The 24,919-nt window shown below is 42.1% G+C and overlaps 1 protein-coding gene across 1 annotated transcript; it reads left to right on the top strand.

The window, feature by feature from the left end:
• Positions 1 to 1,732: 1,732 nt before the first annotated feature.
• KLRG1 (killer cell lectin like receptor G1) lies at positions 1,733 to 24,919 on the top strand. The gene is made up of 5 exons (XM_062195427.1): positions 1,733 to 1,827; positions 5,656 to 5,747; positions 7,916 to 8,085; positions 24,378 to 24,478; positions 24,808 to 24,919. Exons 1-5 carry the CDS (start codon positions 1,733 to 1,735, stop codon positions 24,917 to 24,919), a joined length of 570 nt encoding a protein of 189 aa, XP_062051411.1.

Raw genomic sequence — 24,919 nt, 5'->3', positions numbered from 1 at the left:
CAAACAGTTGTTTAGGAGAGGCTTTTTTTGAAACTTTATTGAGATATAATTGAGAAATAAAAATGATAGCTATTTAATGCCTACAGTTTGATGTTTTGATATATGAGTATGCACACACTGTGAAGGAATCGCTAACAAGCTAGTCAGCATAGCCATCAACACACATTTCCTTTCATTTCTTTTTTTCACATGTAATTGTTTTCGCACACTGTCTTCCTGTCTTCCTGTGTTTGGTTTATTTAGTTGGATAATGTTCTTCAGAATTATCAGTATTATTGCAAATGAAATATCTCCTTTTTAATATTTAAAAAATTAATTAATTTATTCATTTGAAAGGCAGAGCAACATGGGGGTGATGAGGGAAAAGAGAGAAAGGGAGAGAGAGAGAAAAAAAGAGAGAGAGAGAGAGAGAGAGCTTTCAACCACTGGTTCACTGTCAAAATGGCTGCAAGAGCCAGGCTTGGGTCATGTTGAAGCCAGAAGCCAGTAACTCCATCCGGGTCTCCGACGTGGGTGGCAGGGACTCAAGTACCTGAGGCATCATCTGCTGCTTCCCAGTAACATAAGCAGGGAGCTGGGACTTGAACTGGCGCTCTAGTATGGAACACAGGTAACCAAAGTGGCAGCCTAACCTGCTGTGCCATATTTCTGCCCCAGATTTCCTTTGTTTAAAAGACTAAATAATATTTTATTGTACGTATGCCACATTTTTAAACCCATTTATGGACATGTAAGTTATTTCCATATTTTAGCTATTGAAAATAGGGCTGCAATAAATATGGGCGTGCAGATAGCTCCTGGAGATAATGATTTCATTTCCTTTGGACATGTACTGAAAAAGAGGTGGCTGGATCATGTGGTAGTTCTATTCTGAAGTTTTTGTGATATCTCCGTATTGATTGCCACAATTACTGAACCAATTTACATTTCCACAGATGTGCCACATTTCTATACCTCCTCTCCAACAATTATCTTTTGTCTTTTTGATAGTGCCATCCTAACAGGTATGAGATATTATCCCATTTGATTTGAATTTTCTCCAAGAGGCTCTGTATATTAATATCATCACACTGACAATTAAGTTTCAACATATAAACAATCAGACCATAGAACTACCCAAAGTGATCTACAGAGTCAGTGCAATCTTACCAAAATCCCAAAGGCATTCTTTATTAAAATAGAAAAAAAAAATCCAAAAATTCACATGGAATTATAAAAGACCCTAAATAACCAAAGAACAAAACTGGAGGTGTCATACTTCCTAATTCCAAAATATATTACAAAGCTGACGAAAACAATATGATACACACAAGAAAACAGAAATATAGAATAATGAAACAGACTGGAAGACCTTATATTTGCATTCAACTGATTTCTAGCAAGAAGGTGAAGAAAACACAATGGACAGAGGATTAATAGTCAGGAACCACTTTCATTTTTATTTTAGTTTTCATAATGAAAATTGAAGAACTTGAGAGCAATTTTTGTTTGCTAAATACAATTAGGTGGGGATTCAGTTTAATATCAATTGAATGAGTAGCTAGAGACTCTGGTGGAACAACAAAAAAAACTAACAATATAGAATATGGACAGCCCCTGCAATTTGAATCATTTCCGGAAAAATGACTTCTGCCTTTGTCAAGTTTCCTGCTAGCAGTTCACTGATGGGACTGTTTCTTCACACTTCTGTAATTTAACTCTGTCCACTGAATGTGAAAAAGACTGCATGGAGATGGCTGACAGTGTCATTTATTCCATATTAGAGCTGCCTACTGGAACTCAAGCCCAGAGTGGCGACAGACCGCAGCAAAAAGGTGAGTCAACCAAGTTATTATGGAAAACTAGGGTTATGGATGAACAGGGAGTTGAGTAAGTTTGGGATAGAGGGTACAGAAGCAGTGAGGATGATTTGAAGAAATATTTTTTGTCAAGTTTGAAGTCAAGAATTACAATATGAAAACCAGGTGTATGGTACAGGATCTGATCAGAGGTCTCGGGGAAATTATTTTCTAAACATTGCTTTCTTTGATCTCACCTAAGAAAGCCAAGCTAGAGCAATGCTATTGTTTATTGTTCCTGAACTGATATAAGAACTTGCTTGGGATGACTTTATTAATCTCTTTAGTCATGTTCGCGGTAATCTTTGGCTGTTTAAATTCAAGTTATTTCCCTTTTTCTGACTATGAAGTGAGGAGAATGCCAACAATTTTGCTAATGGATAATGGTAGGATTTTGTCAGGAAAGAGACTAATTCACATATCTGGGAGTTTTAACCTCCAGTGTTGAGCCAAGGAAGAAAATACATAAAGAACACTACACATAAGTAGTCCTTGAGGCTCTTTTGAGATTTGAAGACAAAAAAACAAAAGCTGTTTTTACACAGAGCCTTGAGAAAGTGCTACCTCAGAGAGGTACATAATAGTGTAAATGGGAAAATTAATACTTGATTTTGTATTTGAGACAGTAAGCGCCCAGAAAGTGTATGCTTTACAGTCCCTCCATAAGCCTTCTCTCTCTCTCTCTCTCTTTTTTCTACATAGTCTTATTATAGTTTCTAATGGTTTTATGGCTACATAGTCTATTAATATAGTTTCTAATGGTTTTTTTTTTTGGCTACATAGTCTATTAATATAGTTTCTAATGGTTTCTCTTTCTTTTTGGCTACATAGTCTTATTAATATGGTTTCTAATTGCCATAATTGGCTAAATCATTCCAGTATAGTTGAGCATTTAGATTTATTTTTGTTACTATAAATTATAAAGCATTGAAAGTCTTTACTTGTATTTTTTCTTCTTTTCTATTGAATCTGTGCTAATTTCTAAGGCATAGAAACATTACATCAACAGCAATGTATATCTTAACGCATCAAGTGAGAGTCACACAACGGGTGATAAGTTGGAACTTGATAGTTCGAGTGCAAAGATAACTTTACTCACTTTCTTGAACTGGGTAGTGGTTAAACAGATATCACTATATTTTGATACCATTCTTTCCTTTAGCATAATATTGGAAATAACATACCTATTTAATTAAATGGTCTTTCACAGTGCAATTATATTTTTATGTCACTAGAAATCTTTTTACATTCATTAGTTCAAATATTTATCATGCAGAACTCTCTTCTCATAAAGACATCTCTCATGATAAATTTCTTTTTTTTTTTTAAGATTTATTTATTTTACTTGAAAGAGTTACACAAAAAGAGGAGAGGCAGAGAGAGAGAGAGAGAGAGAGAGAGAGAAAGGTCCTCCCTCCGCTGGTTCACTCCCCAATTGGCCACAACGGCCAGAGCTGCGCCGATCTGAAGCTAGGAGCCAGGAGCTTCCTCTGGGCCTCCCACGTAGGGGCAGGGGCCATCCTCCACTGCTTTCCCAGGCTACAGCAGAGAGCTGGATCAGAAGAGGAGCAGCTGGATCTTGAACCGGCGCCCATATGGGATGCCGGCGCTTCAGGCCAGGGCATTAACCTGCTGTGCCACAGTGCTGGCTCCAGTATAAATTTCTTTTAAGAAGTTCAGACTATGTCACAAATACACACATATTTATAGAATAATTTATCTAAAATTTAAATAGGAAAATGAGGCCCGAATAGGCAAAATTAATTTCCTAACTAAAATGTGCCAAACAAAGGAATCAAAATCTGGATTTAAATCTTATTTTATAGGGTTTTTTTATTTGTTTTATATACAATTTTATATTATCAGATTGTGAGACATCTATGATTTTGAAATAAAAGTTTGGGGAAAATACTACCATTTTCAACTGTAAAAAATAGCATTCTTAGATATAGGTTGTTAACTTCAACATAGTTAAGTTGAAGATTCATGTATTGATTTGAAAGGCAGAGTTACAGAGAGGCAGAGGCAGCAAAAGAGAGAGTGAGGTCTTCCATCCACTGGTTCACGCCCCAATTGACTGCAATGGCCGGAGCTGAGCTGATCTGAAGCCAGGAACTAGGAGCTGCTTCTGGGTCTCCCACACGGGTGCAGGGGTCCGGACACTTTGGCTATCTCCTGCTGCTTTCCCAGGTGCATCACAGGGAGCTGGATTGGAAGTGGAGCAGTTGAGACTTGAACTGGTGCCCATTGCTGGCTTTACCTGCTATGCCACAGTGTAGGCCCCACAACATAGTTAATTTGAAATAACATTCCATCCCTAAACATGACCTTAACCTAAACTCATTTTTCTTCCAAAAACAAAGCAAAAAGAATCTTCTAATCTATGTAAGATATAGGCTACTTTATTTTCATTTAAATTTTATTATCTACTTTAAGTAGGTAATACATTCCCATGACTCAAATTCTAAATGTAGAGAAAAAAAAACCAGTAAAATTATCCCCCCTCGGGGGCAGTGCTGTGGCGTAGCGGTTAAAGCCTATGCCTGATCCAGCTCTCTGCTGTGGCCTGGGAAAGCAGTAGAAGATGGCCCCTGCACCTGCGTGGGAGACTTGGAAGAAGCTTCTTGCTCCTGGCTTTGGATCGGCCCAGCTGCAGCCATAGTGGCCATTTGGGGAATGAAGCAGCAGATGGAAGACCTCTCTCTCTCTCTCTGCAACTCTGCCTTTCAAATAAACAAATAAATCTTTTAAAAAAAAAAATCTCCCCCTCATCCCTGTCTCCAGTGACTCATTTCCCCACTCCAGAAGCAAAAACACTGTGGGATTCTTGAGTGTGCTTACAGAGATACTGATACACCCGTTCTGCAGGGTGTTTTCATTCCCTTAACTATATATTTTAAAAATCACTCCATATCAATAAATAAAAATGTCTCTATTTTCTGTTAGATATTGAATATTCACTTTATGGATATATCAGAATGATATAATTGACTGATCTTTTACTGACAGTTATTTGGATTGTAATTCAATCTTTTCTTTCTACAAATATGTCTTCCATAAATAGCCATATATATATATTATTTAATATATATTTAAAAAAAAGCAATTGCTGGGCCAAAGATTAAACGCCTTTGCAATTTTGGCAGACATTGCCAAGTTACCAAGGAAGCTGTCCCAATTTATGTTTTTACCACCAAAGCGTGAGACCACACAGCTGCAGTTTCAAAGGACAAAGTATTCTGTTTTTTTTAAAAGATCTTTTTTTTTTTTTTATTTGAAAGGCAGAGTTACAGGGAGGCAGAGGCAGAGAGAGAGAGAGAGAGAGAGAGCGAGCGAGCTCCATCCACTGGTTCACCCCCCTGATGGCTGCAGTAGCTTGGGCTGGGCCAGGACGAAGCCAGGAACCAGGTTCATCCAAGTCTCTCATGTGGATGCAGGTGCACAACCACTTGGGCCATCCTCTGCTGCTTTCCCAGGCATGTTAGCAGGAAGCTGGATAGGAAGTAGAGCAGCCAGAACTTGAACCTGTGCTCATTTGGGATGCCGGCACTGCAGATGGCAGCTTTACCTGGTACACCACAGTGCCGGCCCCAGAAAAAGTATTCTTTAACTTGATAAATATTTCATGCTTCTTGAGGTAAATTTCAGTGGTTATCTTGGACTTTAGGGCAATATCCTGGCAGATCTCGGAAAGAATTTATGGTCTAAGTTCAGTTCCCACCAGGCCAAATTGGCATACTTTCCTGACCCTCTCTGCTCCTTTGACCTTTCTTCTGACTTGAGATTTTGCTTTGGATTCTGTTGCAGCTTCTTCCAGGCCTTCTCTTTTTTCCCTTGTGGCAATAGTTTTGGGGCTTCTGGCAGCAGTTCTTGCAAGTTTGCTGCTGTACCAGTGGATTTCGTGCCAAGGTAAGTGCTACCTAAAGCAAGTTTAATCTTTTATGTATCCATTTTAGATTATGTAAGCAATAGGACATAGGAGAAATTTTGAAAAATATAAAATAATCAAACAAAATAAATTACCAGCTGTATACAGTTCTTTCATAGGAAAAGTCTTTTCATCTTCAATTGCTTGAATTTGCATAAGGGTTTATTTCCCATACAGAATTGTAATCAAGTTCTCTTAAAAGCTCTCCCATCCTTTTTTACCCAAAGCAAGATGAGAAGAAATTCTGATTGTAATATTCTTATAATCTTGCATATTGCTTTTTAATTTTATATTATTTTATAAACATTTCCTACTTACTACCATATTTATTGTGATAATTAAATTATAAAATAATGAGTTATGACTTTTCATATATGTCGTAATTTAATTGAACATATTCTAATTTTTTAAATTGCCATTTAGGTGCATTCACATTTTCTAGAACTCACTTTTCTAGGTTTAGCTCCTGCAAGTTCTTAAATCTGGTGATCTGGAGGACTCTTAGTTTGTTTCACTATCTAGGGTCCTAATTTAGGTTTACATTATTGAGGGAGGATCGTTAGTGACAGGTTACATAGAAATGTTTTCTTAAGATTCTGAGGGTTCAGCCTCAGAACTGACAATAGAGCCAAGCTGTACCCCGAACAGAGGGAGATTCACAGGGAAGTTGGGAATTGCTGACATAAGGTGGGTATGGAAAAATTACAAACCTATAAGGTGCCAACCTAACACAGCCTCCAGAAGCCTACACTGGTGCCATAGCAGGTCTCCCCACGGAAGATTATCTAATCTTTACATTAAGAGAATTGCTCTCCCCACCTTCCAACTCCCAAATCTACGGTAGATATGTAATCTCTCCTGCAGCTGTGTATCTACATGTGCTGGCATGGTGTAATGGCTCATAATTGCCTACTGTAAAACTGCTCACTGGGGGAGTTTCTGCAAATGTGTTTCATTGAAGTAGGCAATCAGAACCAACGGCAAAGGAAGACCTTTCTCTCTGTCTCTCTCTCTCTCTCTCACTGTCCACTCTGCCTGTCAAAAAAAAAAAAAAAAAGGAATCTTGGGTAGAAATGACCGCAAAAGCTAATTGATTCTCCCTCATTTTGACAGAACTGTAATGCAGAATTTTTAGAAAAAGTAAATCTGTGTGAGTTAGCATTATTTATTTGTTTATTTTAAAGATTTTATTTATGAGAGAGAGAAAGAGGAAGAGATAGAGAGATATCTGTCATCTGCTGCTTCATTCCCCAAACTCCATCCGGGACTTCCATGTGGGTGCAGGGGCTCAAGCACTTGGGCCATCTTCTGCTGCTTTCCAAGGCACATGAACAGGGAGCTGCATCAGAAGTGAAGCAGCCAGGACTTGAACTGGCACCTGTAGGAGATGCTGGTGTCACAGGCTCTACTTGCTATACCACAATGCCAGCCCCTTAATACAGCCATTTTAAAGAAAAGAGGCTCTTTTCTATTTAAAAGAGCTTAGTAAGGAGAATTCTATCACTTTGCATGCAGCATCTGATATGCTTGTCTTTCAGATTTAAAAAAAAAAAAACTAAACTAAGTTCTTTTTGTTGAAATATAAGTATGTTTATTCAATACCCAAGTGATAATCACATCTGTGATAACAAAAAGGTAGAAGCTTCCGTTCTAGTGAAGTTTGTTCTTTCTAGTTTCCTTCCTTTTCTTGTCCACCATTGAGGGGTATGAGGCTGAGGTTGGCATTCTGAATGATTCTGCCTGATTTAAGCGGTGTACGTCATGAAGCTACACATTGTATGTGCTGAACGTATAGGGACAGGACACGGATATGTATCCTGTGAAGGCAGTTACTTTATCTGGTATGTATATGCCGCATGGGCATAGAAGTCTCTAGCACAGTGATGTGCTCCATAGCCTGCAGGCAGATTGCACTACATTGTTTTCTTGGCTCCCTTGGTCATGGTCACATCCTTGCTTTGTGGAATGCACATTAGTTGGGATGGAGTTGGATGTTATGAGGTATTCAGTTTGCATTACTCTGAGCCTTAACCTGAAAGGTGATGGAGCAGGGAAGACGCTGGGACTACCATATTCCCTTTCATGTGCTGTATAATTTCCAAGACCAAGTTGTGCATTAAGATGCGAACCAAGTCCTCTTCCTTTCTAGGCTCCAATCCCTCCACTTGTGTCAGCTGCCCTGGCTGCCCAGACCTCTGGATGAGATATGGGAACCACTGTTACTATTTCTCAGTGGAGAAAAAAGACTGGAACTCTAGTCTGAGATTCTGCTTAGCTGAAGACTCACATCTCGTTATGTTTGCGGACAACCAGGAAATGGTAAATGCAAGTGTTGAGAAATTGTAGCTCTGTGTGTGTGTGTTGTGTGTGTGTGTGAATGCTATTCAAACCTATCATGTGGCCTCCTTTGAGGAACAAAAAGGATCCTGGGGGAAGCTGTCCCCCTCCCTCTCTTCTTTCCTCTTTTTTCCCCTCATCATCCACCCTGCCTTCTTCTCCTTTCTCCACTATTTACTCTTAACACTGACCGACCTAACAATTCTCAGTGTAAGACCCCTTAAGCAGGCGTCCCACAAATTGACCGGACCCCAGAAACACGACCTCCGCTCCAACCGCTGTAATAACAAGAGGAAGTTTATTTCATTTGCAAATGGGCTGTCTCAATAGCACCCTCTAGTGTAGTGCAGAGAGAGCAGCAGCGAACATCAGTTTTCCAGGGTATTTAAAGCTTTAAACCACAACATTAGCATATTTAGTCGTGTTACAATTTCATTGGATATGTTAATGGTTACTGGGTAAGGGGCTAAGGAAGGGGGCAGTTCGGGCAGTTTCCCAAGCAAGCAGGGCGGGGGTGTGCAGTAAATACCCTGCATACTTTTGCTGTCTGCCGGGACCTACAGATAAGGGGCGGTTGGGTGCTTCCCATGCCTTTATCTGGCGCCTTATCTCGAACTGCAGCTGCCTGCCCTTGACTCATGGTTTCGGCCCAATTTCCAGGAACTGTTTTACTAGAGTTCCCTAAGATCCTAGTTTTTTAGCAGGTAAATTTTCAGAAGTCCTTCATTCCCCCCTTTTTGTTTTTGGCCAATTTTAATCTTAAAATTTTAGGGATCACCCTTAACCCCTGTCTCTGTTATATCCTCTGTTGAAGGTCTGAAACAAAGGAAGGGAGCAGGGTGTTTGAGATGCAGATGCATATAGTTGTCCTCTCTTTAGGCCTGTCACACACACATAAGCTCATGACTGACTTCCTACCTAACATTTCCCCTCAAGAGGAATACCCAAAATTTTTGGGATTATGGATGGAGTTCTGTCTTCTGTAACTTCTTCAAAGCTGGCATGTGGGCGTCGAGGGAGATTTGGGTATTTCCCCTTGCTATCTGTCTTATGGTATGTGACAGTAGCCTTAGAAAGGCTGTGCTGCTCGGTCCAGGGGGCTGCTCAGGTCGTCCAGTGGGATGGGCTGGAAGCCTTATCTGACGACAATTTGGAGTTTAACAGCTCTTAGTCTGCTAGAGACAAAACGAACAAGGGCATTAAAAACACACAGTCCGAAGAGAAGCAGCAAGATTACAGAAGTTATTGGGCCAAGGAGAGGAAATAGCCAAGTTTTCCATGACCAGATGTTAGGCCAGAAATCCCAGCCCTGCTTGGCCTGGTCCTGGAGCTGTTTGGAATTGTCCAGGAAAAGTACAAATTTGGGTTTGTACCTGTCCAGTCTGATTGACTCAGAGACAATATTTTTCCTGGAGTATGGCACAGATACCCCCTGGAGCAGTAGTTAGTATGTTTAACACTTCTTCTTTTTATAACCTTTTGTGACTTTCACACACCCTCTTTAACTTACTTTAAACATTTCACCATTTCCATTCCAGTCTAGAGTAAACTAGCCATCAGGATAAAGTCATTCTTACAAACCATGTCCTTTCCTTATTTAAAAAGCTCTTTCCTTTTTAGCCCTTCTTACCAACAACACTCTTTTCTTTTAGACCTTTTTTTACCAAGTACACACTTTTATACTTGATGTTTTCCATAGAGCCTGGTTGGCTCTTCTTACCTCACCAGAAGACTAAGGTTTCCATGCAGAGTGAAGATGCCTTAAAAATCCCTTGTGTGATCTAGAGCTCTGGTTAAGGCAATCAGTTCTGCTAGCTGAGCAAAAGTTCCTGGGGGCAGAGCACGCTTCAATAACGTGCCATGCTGTAACTGTTGCATACCCTGAGAAGCAGGTCCTGTCTGACAAAGCTGCTTCCATCTATAAACCAAACTTTATTTGCATTAGTCAGGGGGCTGTCTTTTAGGTCCCTTCTGTTGGCACAGATCAAGTCTATAGCCTCAGTACAGGAGTGGAGGGGACCACTTTCCCCTGGAACTGGCATGAATTTGTTGCATGGCCCATATCCTCTCTGGGGCTGGCTTTTTCTCCCCAGGGGAGAGAATAAGGGTTAAATATTTAACACTTTAATGGACTACCAATGCTTTGTTTTTCTCCAGATACCTAGTAGCTAGTTTTGCTAGGAAGTTAAGACTCTAGACTAGAGTCTCAGACTGGGAAAGGAGACAGACTACAAATTATTTACATTTAATCATCTACATTATGGATTATTGTGCACCCCCCTCAAGAGATAGTCCCTTTAAGTCCTCAGTGAGGACCTGTCCGAATAGGTGCAGGACTGAGTTAGCTGTTACTGAAAGTCCTGTTTTTAGGAACTGGCAGGGAGGACTTTCTCTAAGCTTAATACTATTGGATAGATGTTTAAGGCCTGGCTGGGTGCATGAGGCCCAGACCTATACAGGGGTGATGCGAATTTCCTTTAAGGGAGGCACCCTGTTGACTTGCATTACCTGGCTGGACTAGGAGGAGAGCTTTAATAGGAGGCTGGTACAAATAGGCAACTTGCGTTTCACTGACCCTAGGCCATCCCCTCAATAGCAGTGGCTGGAGCTAGAATCTAGGCAGAGGCTGGGCAGAGCTAAAGGCTTTTTAGCTCGGGGCCACAAGGTCTGCGGTTCTGAACCAGGAGTCCTTCGACACCCAGGGCAGTTCCGTGTCCAGTGGCTGTGCTCTTGGCAGAGCTGACAGAAGACAGTTTCTGTCTCGACAGCTGCTTGCCCAATGCCCTGGCTCCTTATATCAGCAACAGGTGCTGTTTGGGGTGCACTGGCCTTGCTGGGTCTCCTTGACGGCAGATCACCGTGCAGAAAGCCATAGATTAGCCTGTTGCCTATCCTTATATCGCTCCTGCTGCTAGCTTGCTCCTCGTTCTCCTGGTCTCTAATGAAATAGACCAAGGAGGCAGCCTCTATGTCAGTCAAGGGGGTGCTCAACCCAACCCTGATTTTTTTTTAATATCAGGGTGAGCTAAAAAACTATGGTCATGGGCAAATTCTGACACTTAGTATTTTCCTGCGAGTTAAGACCGTGCCCATGAGGAGAACTATGACCTTTTAGGTAAGATCAACTGTGGTGACCTGCTTGCATACTTTAAGGTCATCAGTACAACTTTTTATTCATCCCTCAATTTGGTCTAAAAGGGGAGTCCTGCCCACTTACCACGTACACTGAAAAATTAATTTAGCTGTCACATTATTTTATAGTTTAACCTCTTATTTTGGCTATGCTGTTTGGTCCTCCATACTGTGGCCAGGCATTATTACAGAAAAGGTCAACCATTCCTTACATAAGGTCAGGGGATCAAACCGTACATCACAGTGGAGAGTCCTGCAGAACTGTAGTAACTTCCCTTCTGGAAGAGAAAAGAGGAGAAGTGAGGCAGCTGAGTCGGGTCTCCAGACTGACTTCCTGGGCTTCCGGGCTTTCACCGTGTAGCCTGTGGACACTAGAGTTTTCTTGGACTCCTGGAATCTGGTTCTCTAGCACCTGCCGCATAACCATCTCTCATTGTCTCCAAGTCTCTTTTGGAACACTCTCTCCCTTTTGGCTAGACCTCCCATTTGATCCACATTTAAACTAGTAATACATTTGAACTAGTAATGCCTGGTTGTTCAGCATTAGCTGGACGGAGACTTCATCAGTCCCTCTTTAAAGGATCTGGCTTCTGAGCCAGAGACTGGAGCAGCTAGAAAGAAACACATTTATAGCTGAAGTTTAGCATCATTTCACATTTTGGCACCACTTTTAATCTAAACAGCCGATTGGTTATTATCTCTGCAAGATGAGAGATATCTCTTTTGACATGTCCAGGGGCCCTCTGGGGATGTCAAAAGTCCGGATAATTTAGAACTCTGATTTTCAGAAAGTCTGTTAAAGGTGCCAAGAGAACTTAAGAGTACCTGGTCAAAATAAAATTCCTTAACATCCTGAAATGATAGCCATTCATTAGTCAGGGTGATTTTTACACTTTTAAACCAGATCTGATCATAATACTTAACAATACTTTTCATCAATATGAACTTAACAGATACAGTAGAGTACACAATAGATTACTTTGGCAGAACATGAATTCTATGTTTCTTGTTTGTCGAATAAACCAGAAATAAAACCTTAAACATAAGGGTTCACATAATTTAGAACTATTTAACAGAGTCAAAAAGAGCTTACAGGACCTAACTCTAGAAATGGCAGAGCAACCGATTAAGCAGACACTGTTAAAATAGACATTACAGTTTTTGCAAAAACAGATTCCAAGATTTACGACTTAGACCATTTCCCAATATTTACTAACATTAGTGGACAATTTTTTTTAAAACCTCATTGTTGTAACAGAAGATCAGACTTTAACTTTAGGTCAATGTAATTTTGGCATTAGCACTTAACTTAAACAATTTTAAAGTTGTAAACCTTTTAAAACTTTTTATGACTTGCTCACACCTTCTGAAACTTTACACCTGTAGTTACTTTTACATAGTCTTGAATTGTTATGTATAGACAATCTATGAGAATACATGTTAACAAACTTAAACAGTCTCTCTCTTATCGAATTTAAGATGTGAAAAGTACAATATATATATATTTTTTTACATTTTGCTTAGCATTGATGCCTAGATGGCTTAAGACACCGAGTTATTACTGAATACCACACCATTATTTGAATTAAAAGTCAAAATTACATTTTTATGTTTTTTTTTTTTTATTTTTTTTTTTTATTTTATTTTTTTATTTTTTTTTTTTTTTTATTTTTTGACAGGCAGAGTGGACAGTGAGAGAGAGAGACAGAGAGAAAGGTCTTCCTTTTGCCGTTGGTTCACCCTCCAATGGCCGCCGCGGTAGCGCGCTGCGGCCGGCGCACCGCGCTGTTCCGATGGCAGGAGCCAGGTGCTTCTCCTGGTCTCCCATGGGGTGCAGAGCCCAAACACTTGGGCCATCCTCCACTGCACTCCCTGGCCACAGCAGAGAGCTGGCCTGGAAGAGGGGCAACCGGGACAGGGTCGGTGCCCCGACCGGGACTAGAACCCGGTGTGCCGGCGCCGCAAGGCGGAGGATTAGCCTGTTGAGCCACGGCGCCGGCCACATTTTTATGTTTTTAAGTAACATAAGAATACAGCAAACATGGACACAACTTTGAAAAGATCTTCATCGTTAAGAGAAACGTGTTTAAAGCATATCAAAGACATGTAAAACCGAGCAAGTGAGCTACCAAGCAAACCAAAGGGCTTTGGCATTAACTTAATTCTCTGAACCAATGTTAGCAACATAAAGGCTTGTATACACACAAATTTACTCTTATTTTTATAAGACCACTCTAGCTGGAAAGCAAAAACATGAATACAGCATAGGTCTGACACCATTTACTACATTTTAATACATTTTACATAATTTGAATTGACTCAAGCAGCTGTTACTTTAACAAATTTTAGAGTCTCATCCTTTGAGAGTTCCAGGGATCCGACTGGAAGCCCAAAGTTGGAAGACTCGGTTTAGAATTTAAGCTGTCAGAGTCAAGCGGTTTAGCCAACAATTAGTACACTTCTGATCAGTTGGGTAATCACTTAAACACTGAAAACAGATAAACAACATAAACAACTTTGCGTTGCAGTTTTCCCAATCAAGACTCATAATGGCAATAGAAAAACGTGAAACCTTCAAGGCACTTATCTCATCAGATAAGTCAGGGACAGCAGCACAGAAAAGAACTAGACATCAGCATATGAACCATTGCTTAGGCTTCCATTTACTGCAAAGAGAAAAACCCATCAGGTTGGAAAGGGTTAATGGCTTAAGGCTCTGGCTCCCTTAGGTGAGGCCGGCAGTAGTATTGAGTTGGAAATTCCTCCAGGAGAGGGAAAAAAAGCAGCCCTGGGGGGGGGGGGGCGCTTTCCATAGGGATATCTGGCTATGCCTGCCTGGGTGCAGCAGGCCACGTGGACTGGACTAGAGTGCAGAGAAAGGCTGTGGTCCCCCATTTACAGGGAAAACTGCGCACACCGGGGCCTGGCAGGACTGGCCGTGGGGTTGGGTAGGTGCGCCATTTCACCAAGAGTGCTGGGAACCTCCTATAATTTAGCCAAAGCCAGATCAATTAGGACTACTGCAAACAGTCAATTAAAACAGATAGTTAACTTGAGCTCCTTTCCAGATTCAGTCCTCAGACAATCAAAGCCTAGCAACAGTAATAGCTCACAAAAACTTTAAGATGTACCAAAGCTACCAAAAGCCTTCCTAATCGCCCTCCCGTTCCTTACAATCCCTCTGGAGTTTCGGCCGTAGCTAAGCCGTGGCCGGGGGGACTCCGCGTTCTTGGAGAGCTGTGGGGTGCCGGACACTCAACGGTCACTTCCACAGATCCGGTCCCGCTTGAGGGAAGGAATACTGACCTCCGATGTCTTCTCAAAGTTGCAGGGTTCTTGTCTTCGCGCAAGAAAGAATTCAGGCGTGAGACAGAGAGCAGCGGGAGGCAAAACAGCAAGGTTTATTAGGAAGGGACATCTGTAAGGATGGATGGGCACCTCTCCAGACAGAGCCTGAGAGACTCGGGGGAGGAGGAAGGAGGGAGGCTCGAGCGGAGAGGCCACACCCGACCAGGCCAGGCGGGCGGCCCAGCAAAGACGCAGAGAGCTGAGTGCGCAGTCCAGCCAAGGCTCAAAGTTAGTCCCTGTCCCATGTTAATGACAAAAGGCAAGTAAACCGTAACACAGAACACAATCACAAGATAAACAGAGACACTGCGCGCGACAACAGAACAGAACAAAACTGAAACAAAAACTTCAGATGGGGTCGGCCGCTCTATCAGCCTTTCCCAGACGAAACAAAACTGAAACAAAACTTCAGATGGGGTCGGCCGCTCTATCAGCCTTTCCCCGGGGGAGGAGGGAGACAAAGTCCTTCCCTTCCCCCCAATACACCGTTGGGGGCGTCCCCCCACGGCTGAAGCCAGGGGTCCGGACACGTCTGTCCTTGCCTACTACCAGCTTCCCACTCTTTCGGCGCTCTATCGCCCGGACGCTCTATCGCCCGTACAGACAAACAATAAAACACACAAAAATACACGGAACAGAAAAGACTTACCTCCGGTTGGGAGATGGAGGGTGGATCTGGGGTTCCAAATCCCGGACGAGCCCCCAAGAAATGTAAGACCCCTTAAGCAGGCGTCCCACAAATTGACCGGACCCCAGAAACACGACCTCCGCTCCAACCGCTGTAATAACAAGAGGAAGTTTATTTCATTTGCAAATGGGCTGTCTCAATAGCACCCTCTAGTGTAGTGCAGAGAGAGCAGCAGCGAACATCAGTTTTCCAGGGTATTTAAAGCTTTAAACCACAACATTAGCATATTTAGTCGTGTTACAATTTCATTGGATATGTTAATGGTTACTGGGTAAGGGGCTAAGGAAGGGGGCAGTTCGGGCAGTTTCCCAAGCAAGCAGGGCGGGGGTGTGCAGTAAATACCCTGCATACTTTTGCTGTCTGCCGGGACCTACAGATAAGGGGCGGTTGGGTGCTTCCCATGCCTTTATCTGGCGCCTTATCTCGAACTGCAGCTGCCTGCCCTTGACTCATGGTTTCGGCCCAATTTCCAGGAACTGTTTTACTAGAGTTCCCTAAGATCCTAGTTTTTTAGCAGGTAAATTTTCAGAAGTCCTTCACTCAGTTAGAGCAAGCCAGAGGCTTGCACAGCTGTGTGTGTGTGTGTGTGCCCATGGACATGCACACATGTATATGTTGGAGGTGGGAGAATGATGAGTATAACAGGGAGGGCTTAGACCTAAAATACAGATCTTAATAAATGAAGCCTTGAGCCCAGAAACATCAAGGTCCAACAAGGAGGAAGCAGATTTTTATACATGAGCCATGATCATAGGGACAGAGACTGTGATCATTGATTGGAATTAAATAAATTCCAGATTGAGAACCAATGTGCAGAAAGTTGGGATGGAAGGAAGGAGACTGTGTGTGTGATCTTAAATATTACACAAAGCTCACCGGGTGGGGTTTCACTTTCTGCAGGCTCTCAGATCTTCCCCTGCCCACAGTGGTCTCTTGGGGAACTCTGTTAGTTCTAGGGCATCTCAAGGTCATACAAGGAATTGATATCCTGGGGACACCTAGAATAAAAGTCAATCAGATTTTCATTTGTCGAAATAAATAACATATATGAAGGAAGCAGAAATTCTAGTTTGGTTTTTAGTGCAAATTTCATACATTTGGTGTTTTGATATCGGTATTTCTATTGGGTGGATTCAGCTCATGGAGAACAGTTGATTAAGAATTCAGCTCTAGGAACATCCCTTGGGAAAATGCAAAGAGGTAATTACTCTAAAGCAGTATAATTCTTAAATCCTAAAACTTCTTATTTTAAGAAAAGATTAAAGCATCTAGAGTCTTGTTTTCTGGCAAAACAACACTCATCATTTGAAATGTAAATATAAACTCCAAATATTTCCACCTCTGTGACTTCTCTTCTTTTATGCTCTTCCTAAGCTGGGTGGCTGCATGCCGTGGGGCCTATTGCTTAGGAAATGGTAATGTTATGGCCTTGTTTTCTGCACCTTCTTGTGGAAACTATTCTCATTCTGACATAGCTGCTTTGGAGGACTTGAGCTGACTGAAGTCAACAGCAGAAGTGGGTAACATTGCTTGGCAAATACTGACACCCCGGAGTAGCAAGTCATTATGCGAGACATTGCCACTGTAGACTGTGATGCAGCCGTTATTGTAAATCACACAGTGTGGTAACGAGACGAGTGTGGACAGGACTAAGGTGCGGACTTTCTGGGGGTTGCAGTATTTCTGTTTCTCTGAGGTACCCAGAGGCAGTGAAGGGTGTTAGAGGAGTTTTGTCCTTCCTTTCTCTCCTTCTGTTTCCTGGCTTTTGCATCTACTGTTGTGTAAACTGAACAGAGTTAGATTGGTTGCATTTCCACAGTGAGTTCATTTTCTCTTAAGACTCCTTGGTTTAAGTCAGTACTGGAGAAGGCAGAATAATCAGATAGTTTTAATAGCATCCACAGGTAAGTTTATTTCTTTTTAAAAATCTATCTTTCTTTATTTGCATTTTATCTGAAAAGGAGGGAGGGAGGGAGAGAGAGTGAGTGAGGCAGAGAGATCATCCACTCACTTATTCACTCTCCGAATGCATACAACAACCAGGGATGGGTCAGGCTACAGCTAGGAGCCCAGAACTTCATCTGGTCTCCCATGTGTGTGGCAGGGACCCAAGTACTTAAGCCATTACTGCTGCCTTCCAGAGTGCACATTAGTAGGAAACTACATGGGAAGTGGAGGAGCCGAGTTGAACCAGGCACTCCCATGTGAGATGTGGGTGTCCCAAGAGGCAGTTTAATCGCTGTACCAAATATTTACCTCAGGTTTTACCACGCATATTCCTGTGAGATTGTGCTTGTTTCTCTGGCTTTTTTTTTTTTCCTTGCTGCAGCTTTTGTCAACTTCTATAGAAGCAAATTGACTTGTATCTGACCTGCTGAGTCTCTTGAACTAGTGTTGTTATTCTTTTGTTCTCAAGGCAAATTTTACACAATATTTTGATTTATGTGTGACAGTCTCGGTATCATGCTTTAGTCTGAACAGAAAGAGGATATAAAAAATTTAAGTGTTAAATGGAGCTAAATAACTGGAGTTATTAAAACTGGTATTCTGGCCGGCGCCGCGGCTCACTAGGCTAATCCTCCGCCTTGCGGTGCCGGCACACCGGGTTCTAGTCCCGGTCGGGGCGCCGGTTCTGTCCCGGCTGCCCCTCTTCCAGGCCAGCTCTCTGCTGTGGCCAGGGAGTGCAGTGGAGGATGGCTCAAGTGCTTGGACCCTGCACCCCATGGGAGACCAGGATAGGCACCTGGCTCCTGCCATCGGATCAGCGCGGTGCGCTGGCTGCAGCGCGCCAGCCGTGGCGACCATTGGAGGGTGAACCAACGGCAAAGGAAGACCTTTCTCTCTGTCTCTCTCTCTCACTGTCCACTCTGCCTGTCAAAAAAAAAAAAAACAAAAACAAAAAACTGGTATTCTAGTATTGGAAAATATTGCTAGAGAATTAGGTTATTAATTCTCTAGCAGGTCATGGAAAAATGGAATTAAAAGGTAAATTTTTGTCTAAAAATTAGAAATCCATAGAATTTTTTTTATAATATACATTTTCCATGAAATTTCTGAAGACCTCTAGTAAATGCTAGAGGCTACAAGCCTATAAAATATTAATTATAGGGGTCGGTGCTGTGGCACAGGGGGTTAAAACCGTGGCCTTCAGCGCTGGCATCCCATATGGGCACAAGTTCAAGTCCCAGCTACTCCACTTCCAATCCAGCTCCCTGCTGTGGCCTGGGAAAGCAGTAGAAGATGGCCCAAGTCCTTGGGCCCCTGCACCTGCATGGGAGACCTGGAAGAAGCTTCACTTCTGCCTTCGGATCGGCTCAGCTCTGGCCACTGCGGTCATTTGGGGAGTGAACCATTGGATAGAAGACCTCTCTCTCTCTCTCTGCCTCTCCTTCTCTGTGTAACTCTGACTTTCAAATAAATAAAATAAATCTTAAAAAATATTAATTTATTTTCAAGTAATGTGCTTTTATTCAATTTCCAGACATGTTTTCAGTTGAAATACCTCTAAGTTGAAATCAGGAGATCAAATTGTTTTCAGACTTATGAATACTCTGTATTGTACTTTTTTTTTATTATTTGACAGGTAGAGTTAGACAGTGAGAGAGAGAGACAGAGAGAAAGGTCTGGTCTTCCTTCCGTTGGTTCACCCCCCAAATAGCCGCCACGGCCCGCACGCTGCGCCAATCCAAAGCCAGGAGCCAGGTGCTTCCTGCTGATCTCCCAAGCCAGTGCAGGTGCCCAATCACTCGGGCCATCCTCCTCTGCCCTCCCAGGCCACAGCAAAGAGCTGGACTGGAAGAGGAGCAGCCATGACCAGAACCTGGCGCCCATGTACTTTTTTTAAAAAATATTTATTTATTTGAAAGGCAGAGTTATTCCCCAATTGGCTACATAAACCAGGGCTGGTCCAGGCTGAATCCAGGAACCAAGAGCTTCATCAGGATCTCCTATGTGGGTGCAGGTGTCCAAGCACCTGGGCCATCTCCTGCTGCTTTCCCAGGCCATAGCAGAGAGCTGGATCAGAAGTGGAGCAGCTGGGACTCGGACAGGTGCCCATATGAGATGTTGGCACTATAGATGATGGCTTTACCCACTATGCCACAGCGCCAGCCCCTGTATTGTACTTTTTTCAGATTAAAAATTACGTTCATCGATTTGAATGCTTCATCTGAAAAAGTATGTGAAAAAGTATGAAAAAAATCCTGTTTTTTCCAAGCATTAAATTATTCCAGGTGACTTTCAAAAATTGTAAAAACAATTATTTTTAGAAAATCATATTGAGGGGCCAGCACTGTGGTGTAGCAGGTAAAGTCCCAGCCTGCAGTGCTGGCATCCTATACAGGCATCAGTTTGAGTCCCAGCTGCTCCACCTCCGATCCAGTTCTCTGGGAAAGCAGTAGAAGATGGCCCAAGTCCTTGGGCCCCTGCACCTGCGTGGGAGACCTGGAAGAAGCTCCTGGCTCCTGGCTTCAGATCGGTGCAGCTCTGGTTATTGCAGCCAACTGGGGAATGAACCATTAGATGAAAGATCTCCCCCCCCCCACCTCTCCTTCTCTCTCTGTGTAACTCTGACTTTCAAATGAATAAATAAATCTTAAAATAAAAAAGTCATATTGAAGAATTTTATATTAGTGTATCATTTTATAATATTTTTCATATTCTTAGAGAAATTTCTGCTTATTTCCAATTATTAAGAGCTATGGGTATATTTATGTGAATTATTTTTGTGTAATCATTTCTTCATATTACATTTTGTAAAATTAAGCTAGTTAATCAAAAGATATGAGCAATCTAGTGGTTTTGATAATTTGTTTTTCTCAATATGGGTTTAAATAACTCAGATACAGTCCATAAGTCATGTTAATTTTGGAAAAGTTAAAGCATACGTTTTGTGTCCAAATAATATTCATTTTTTTAAACATTGGAGTTTTTTCTTTATTACTTTTTTAAAATAAATATTTATTTATTTATCTGAAAGGCAAAGTTACAGAGAGGCAGAGAGAGGAAGAGAAAGAAAGAGAGAAAGAGAGAGAGGTCTTCCATCTGCTGGTTTTCTCCCCAGAGTCAGGAGCTTCTTCTGGGTCTCCCATGCAGGTGCAGGGACCCAAGGACTTGAGCCATCTTCTACTGCTTTCCCAGGCCATAGCAGAGAGCTGGATTGGAAGTAGAGCAGCTGGGAGTCAAACCGGTGCCAATATGGGAGGCCAGCACTGCAGGGGGTGGCCTTACCCACTGTGCCACGGGGCTGGCCCCTAAATAATATTCTAACTTCAGTTTTAAAATATTAGCTACAAGAGCTGGGCGTTTAGTACAGTGGTTAAGATGCTGCTTGGGATGCCTATATCCCATATTGGAATGCCTTGATTCCAGCTTCCTGCGAATGTGTATTCTGGGAGGCAGCAGTGAAGGGCTCCAGTACTTGGGTCCCTGTTACCCATTTAGGAGACCCAGTTTAAGTTCCTGGGTCTTGGCTCCAGCCTGATACAGTCCCCACTACTGTGGGGATTTGAAGAGTGAATCAATAGATGGAAGATCTTTGTACATCTGTCTTTCAAAGAGATAAAAAAAGAACTAAAAAATAATTCCTAGAAAAGTGTGTGTGTGTGTGTATGTAAATAATGTATAAACATTGACGTCCTGGGTGCTCCACTTACCATCTAGCTCCTTGCTAATGTGCCTGGGAAATCTACAGAAGATGGCCCAAAACCTTGGACCTCTGTGCCCATGTGGGAGCCCCAGATGAAGCTCCTGGCCTCTGATTTCAGCCTGGCCCAGCCCCAGGCCTGGTGGCCATTTTGGGAGTGAGGCAGCGTATGAAAGATCTCTATCTCTCCCTCATTCTCTCTCTAACTCTGCCTTTCAAATAAATAAATAAATCTTGAAAAAAAAAAGTTGTTACCCACACCACTTATGTGCAGTGTTATCCAATAGAAGAGAGGTAAAAGGCACTTTGTTCTGTACAGTCTGCCATTCAAATGAAGAAGTTCATAAACTAAGGAAATTACCTCTATAAATGAAATGAAATAAAATAAAGAATAAATCCAAGAAGATGAATTGTGTTGTAGGATTTAGTGTTAGTTAAATGAATAGGAGGGTCTTCAAAAAGTTCTTAAAGATATAAATTGTGTTGCTGGTGTTGTGACTCAGGTTAAGCCACCACCTACAATGCTGGCATCCCATTTTGGAATGCTGGTTCGAGCCCCAGCTGCTCTGCTTTCAATCCAACTTCCTTATAATGCACCTGGGAGAGCAAATTTCGGCACAAGTACTTGGGCCCCTGCCACCCACCTGGGAGACCCAGATGGAGTTCCTAATTCCTGGCATTAGCCTGGCCCAGCCCCAGCCTGGCAACAGGCTGTGATTGGTTGGGGCATAGACCGCCCCTTGACCGGATTGGCTGGTCTTGGCTATATCAGATGTTGTACCAACTGAAATAAACTAGTTTACGGGCTGCTTGCCTCAAGCCCGCTTTCACCCGACTCCCGGGGTCTGTGTGGTGACTCCGCGCCTCTTGCCCCCACCACGCTCCTCCTCTCAGAAAGGAATCCACTGCAACATTGTTGAGAAATCAACTGCAACACTTCCTCAATTTCTAGGTAAAAAGAGTTTTTTTCTTCCAAAGATGTTGAACTAATTCAGCAATTATCAGAAAATAATTGAAACTCGAAAAGTTTGTGGAAAAATAGAATCAAAAGAAGTTTATTTGGGTTCAAAAGATTTTTGAAATCTATGCATTTTTTCACAATATATACCTTAATTTAAAAAATTTTGGAAGGATTTATTTATTTGACAGGCAGAGTGAGACAGACAGACAGACACACACACACACACACACACTGAGTGAGAGACATTTTTTCATGTGTCTGTTGGCTATTTGGATTTCCTCTTTTGAAAAATGTCTGTTTAAGTCCTTTGCCCATTTCTTAACTGGGTGGTTTGTTTTGTTGTTGTGGAGTTTCTTGATCTATTTATATATTCTGGTTTTTGATCCTATTTCAGTTGCATAGTTTGCAAATAATTTCTCCCATTCTGTTGGTTGCCGCTTCTCTTTCCTGAGTGTTTCTTTTGCAATACAGAGGCTTCTCAATCTGATGTAATCCCATTTGTTAATTTTGGCTTTGATTGCCTGTGCCTCTGGGGTCTTTTCCAAGAACTCTTTGCCTGTGCAAATGTCTTGCAGGGCTTCCCCAATGTTCTCTACTAATTTGATGGCATCAGGTCATAGATTTAAGTCTTAATCCATTTTGAATGGATTTTTGTGTAAGGTATAAGATAGGGGTCTTGCTTCATACTTCTGTATGTGGAAATCCAATTTTCCTAGCACCATTTGTTGAAGAGACTTTCCTTGCTCTGGGGGGTGATTTTAGCTCCTTGGTCAAATATAAGTTGGTTGTAGATGCTTGGACTGATTTCTAGAATTTCTATTCTGTTCCATTGGTCTATCCATCTATTTTTGTACCAGTACCAGGCTGGTTTGATTATAACTGCCTTGTTATAACTGTCTTGAAATCTGGTATTGTGATGCCCCTGGTTTTGTTTTTGTTGTATAAGATTGCTTTAGCTATTCGAGGTCTCCTGTGTTTCCATATGAATTTCAACATCTTTTTTTCTAGCTCTGAGAAGACTATCTTTAGTATTTTGATTGGTATTGCATTGCATCTGTAAATTGCTTTTGGAAGAATGGACATTTTAATGTTAAAGTGATCATATTAAGTGTTAAATTGATCATACAGATAAGATTAATTTTTTTTTTGACAGGCAGAGTGGACAGTGAGAGAGAGAGAGAGAGACAGAGAGAAAGGTCTTCCTTTGCCATTGGTTCACCCTCCAATGGCCGCGGCAAAACCAGGAGCCAGGTGCCTCTCCTGGTCTCCCATGTGGGTGCAGGCACCAAGGACTTGGGCCATCCTCCACTGCACTCCTGGGCCACAGCAGAAAGCTGGCCTGGAAGAGGGGCAACCGGGACAGAATCCGGCACCCCAACCAGGACTAGAACCCCGGGGTGCTGGAGCCGCAGGTGGAGGATTAGCCTATTAAGCCATGGCGCTGGCAAGATTAAGTGTTAAAAGGATCATATAAATAAAATCAAGTGTCTGGTATAATAATAGATAAAATTAAAAAGTTGAGAATGTTCCAATATGGGAAGCAGTCCACACAGCAGACTCACAGAATGACAGTTGCTCTAAATAGAACTCTGACCTCAGAATCAGTCTTTAAGGCACTCTGGTATGGCTGAAAAACCCAGGAGAGCAGTTCAGGCATGGAAAGCCAATACATCATGGCAAAAAAAAAAAAAGTCCTACATGAAGGATCTCTGTGAGTGAGACTCCAGTGGAAAGAAGGGGCCATCAAAGAAGGATATACTTTTCTCTGAAGGGAGGAGAGAACTTCTGCTTTGATTATGGACTTTTCTAAATACTGATGCAGACTGTGGACTCAAAAGGCTTCCATAACCTTGGCAGGTCATGTAAAGAGCCTTGGATTATCACTGAGGTCATACATAAGAGTGTTAATTGTTAAAGTAACACAGGAGTCACTGTGCACTTACTCCCCATGCAATACTTCTGTTCCCAGTGAGTTGTATATGAGAATTAACTGTAAAACTTGTTCCCAAACAGTTTGTGTGTGTGTGTGTGTGCTAACTGTTGAAATCTTTACTTAGTATAGAGTTCGTCTTCTGTGTGTAAAGTTAATTGAAAATGAATCTTAATAGAGAATGGGACTGGGAATGAGAAAGAGGGAAGTGGTGGGGTGGCAGTGAGGATGGAAGGGTGGATATGATGGGAAGAATCACTATATTCCTAAAGTTGTACTTATGAAATTTGTACTCATTAAATAAACGGTTTCTTTGGGGGAAAAAAGAACCCTAATCTCTTCTTTGTGACTTAATCTAAACTGGATTGTCTCCTCAAGGATTCCTCCAGATACCATCACACTGGGGGTTAGGGCTTCAACTTACATGTTCTGAGGAGGAGACACAACCTTTCTGTCCTTAACCTTGGTGATCAGTGAGGGAGTGAGGAACCATTGTTTGGCTGTGACACTGGAACTCGTTGGTTTTCTCATCTTCCTTACCCTTCTTCGTCATGTTCAATCTCTCCCTTAGCAGCTACTCAACGGTTTCCTCAGTCAGGACTTCCACTGGATTGGTCTGCGGAAAAATGACGGCTGGAGGTGGGAAGATGGGTCAGTTCTAAACTTTTCAAGGTGAGGGACTTCAAAGGGATGCACACAAAGATGAGAAAGAAGGAAAAGGGAAGAAAAATCGTGTGGCTTGGGAAATAAGTTGAGGAGAATACATGGAGAGGAAAGAGGGATAAGGAGAATAAGGAGGAAAGAGGGGGAAGAATGCACAGTGGGTGGGGAAAATAAAAGAAATGGTGGCATTTTCAAGAGAGCTAATGGGCAATTTTGGTTTTGGGAGTGGAAAGGCCTGGAAAGGGAGAAAGATTTTCTCAACTTTTATCCCTTCATGCCTTTGAACTCCTTTCCAGTGCATGTCACCTCTGATGACTGACTTTTCTGATTTCTTGCAGGATTATTTCTAATAGCTCAGTACAGAAATGTGGTTCTGTCAACATACATGGTCTCCAAGCCTCTAGCTGTGAAGTTCTCTTACGGTGGATCTGTAGGAAGGCCAGACTTTGA

This window comes from Lepus europaeus, chromosome 6 (genome assembly GCF_033115175.1).
Source record: "Lepus europaeus isolate LE1 chromosome 6, mLepTim1.pri, whole genome shotgun sequence".
Lineage (NCBI taxonomy): Eukaryota > Metazoa > Chordata > Mammalia > Lagomorpha > Leporidae > Lepus > Lepus europaeus.
This window is presented reverse-complemented; position numbering and strand designations above follow the sequence as displayed.

Coding starts and splice junctions, on each gene's coding strand:
- KLRG1 (XM_062195427.1), top strand. CDS start 1,733: ATGGCTGACAGTGTCATTTATTCCATATTAGAGCTGCCTACTGGAACT. Junction 8,086..24,377: donor TTGCGGACAACCAGGAAATG/GTAAATGCAAGT, acceptor TCTCTCCCTTAG/CAGCTACTCAACGGTTTCCT. Junction 24,479..24,807: donor TCAGTTCTAAACTTTTCAAG/GTGAGGGACTTC, acceptor GATTTCTTGCAG/GATTATTTCTAATAGCTCAG.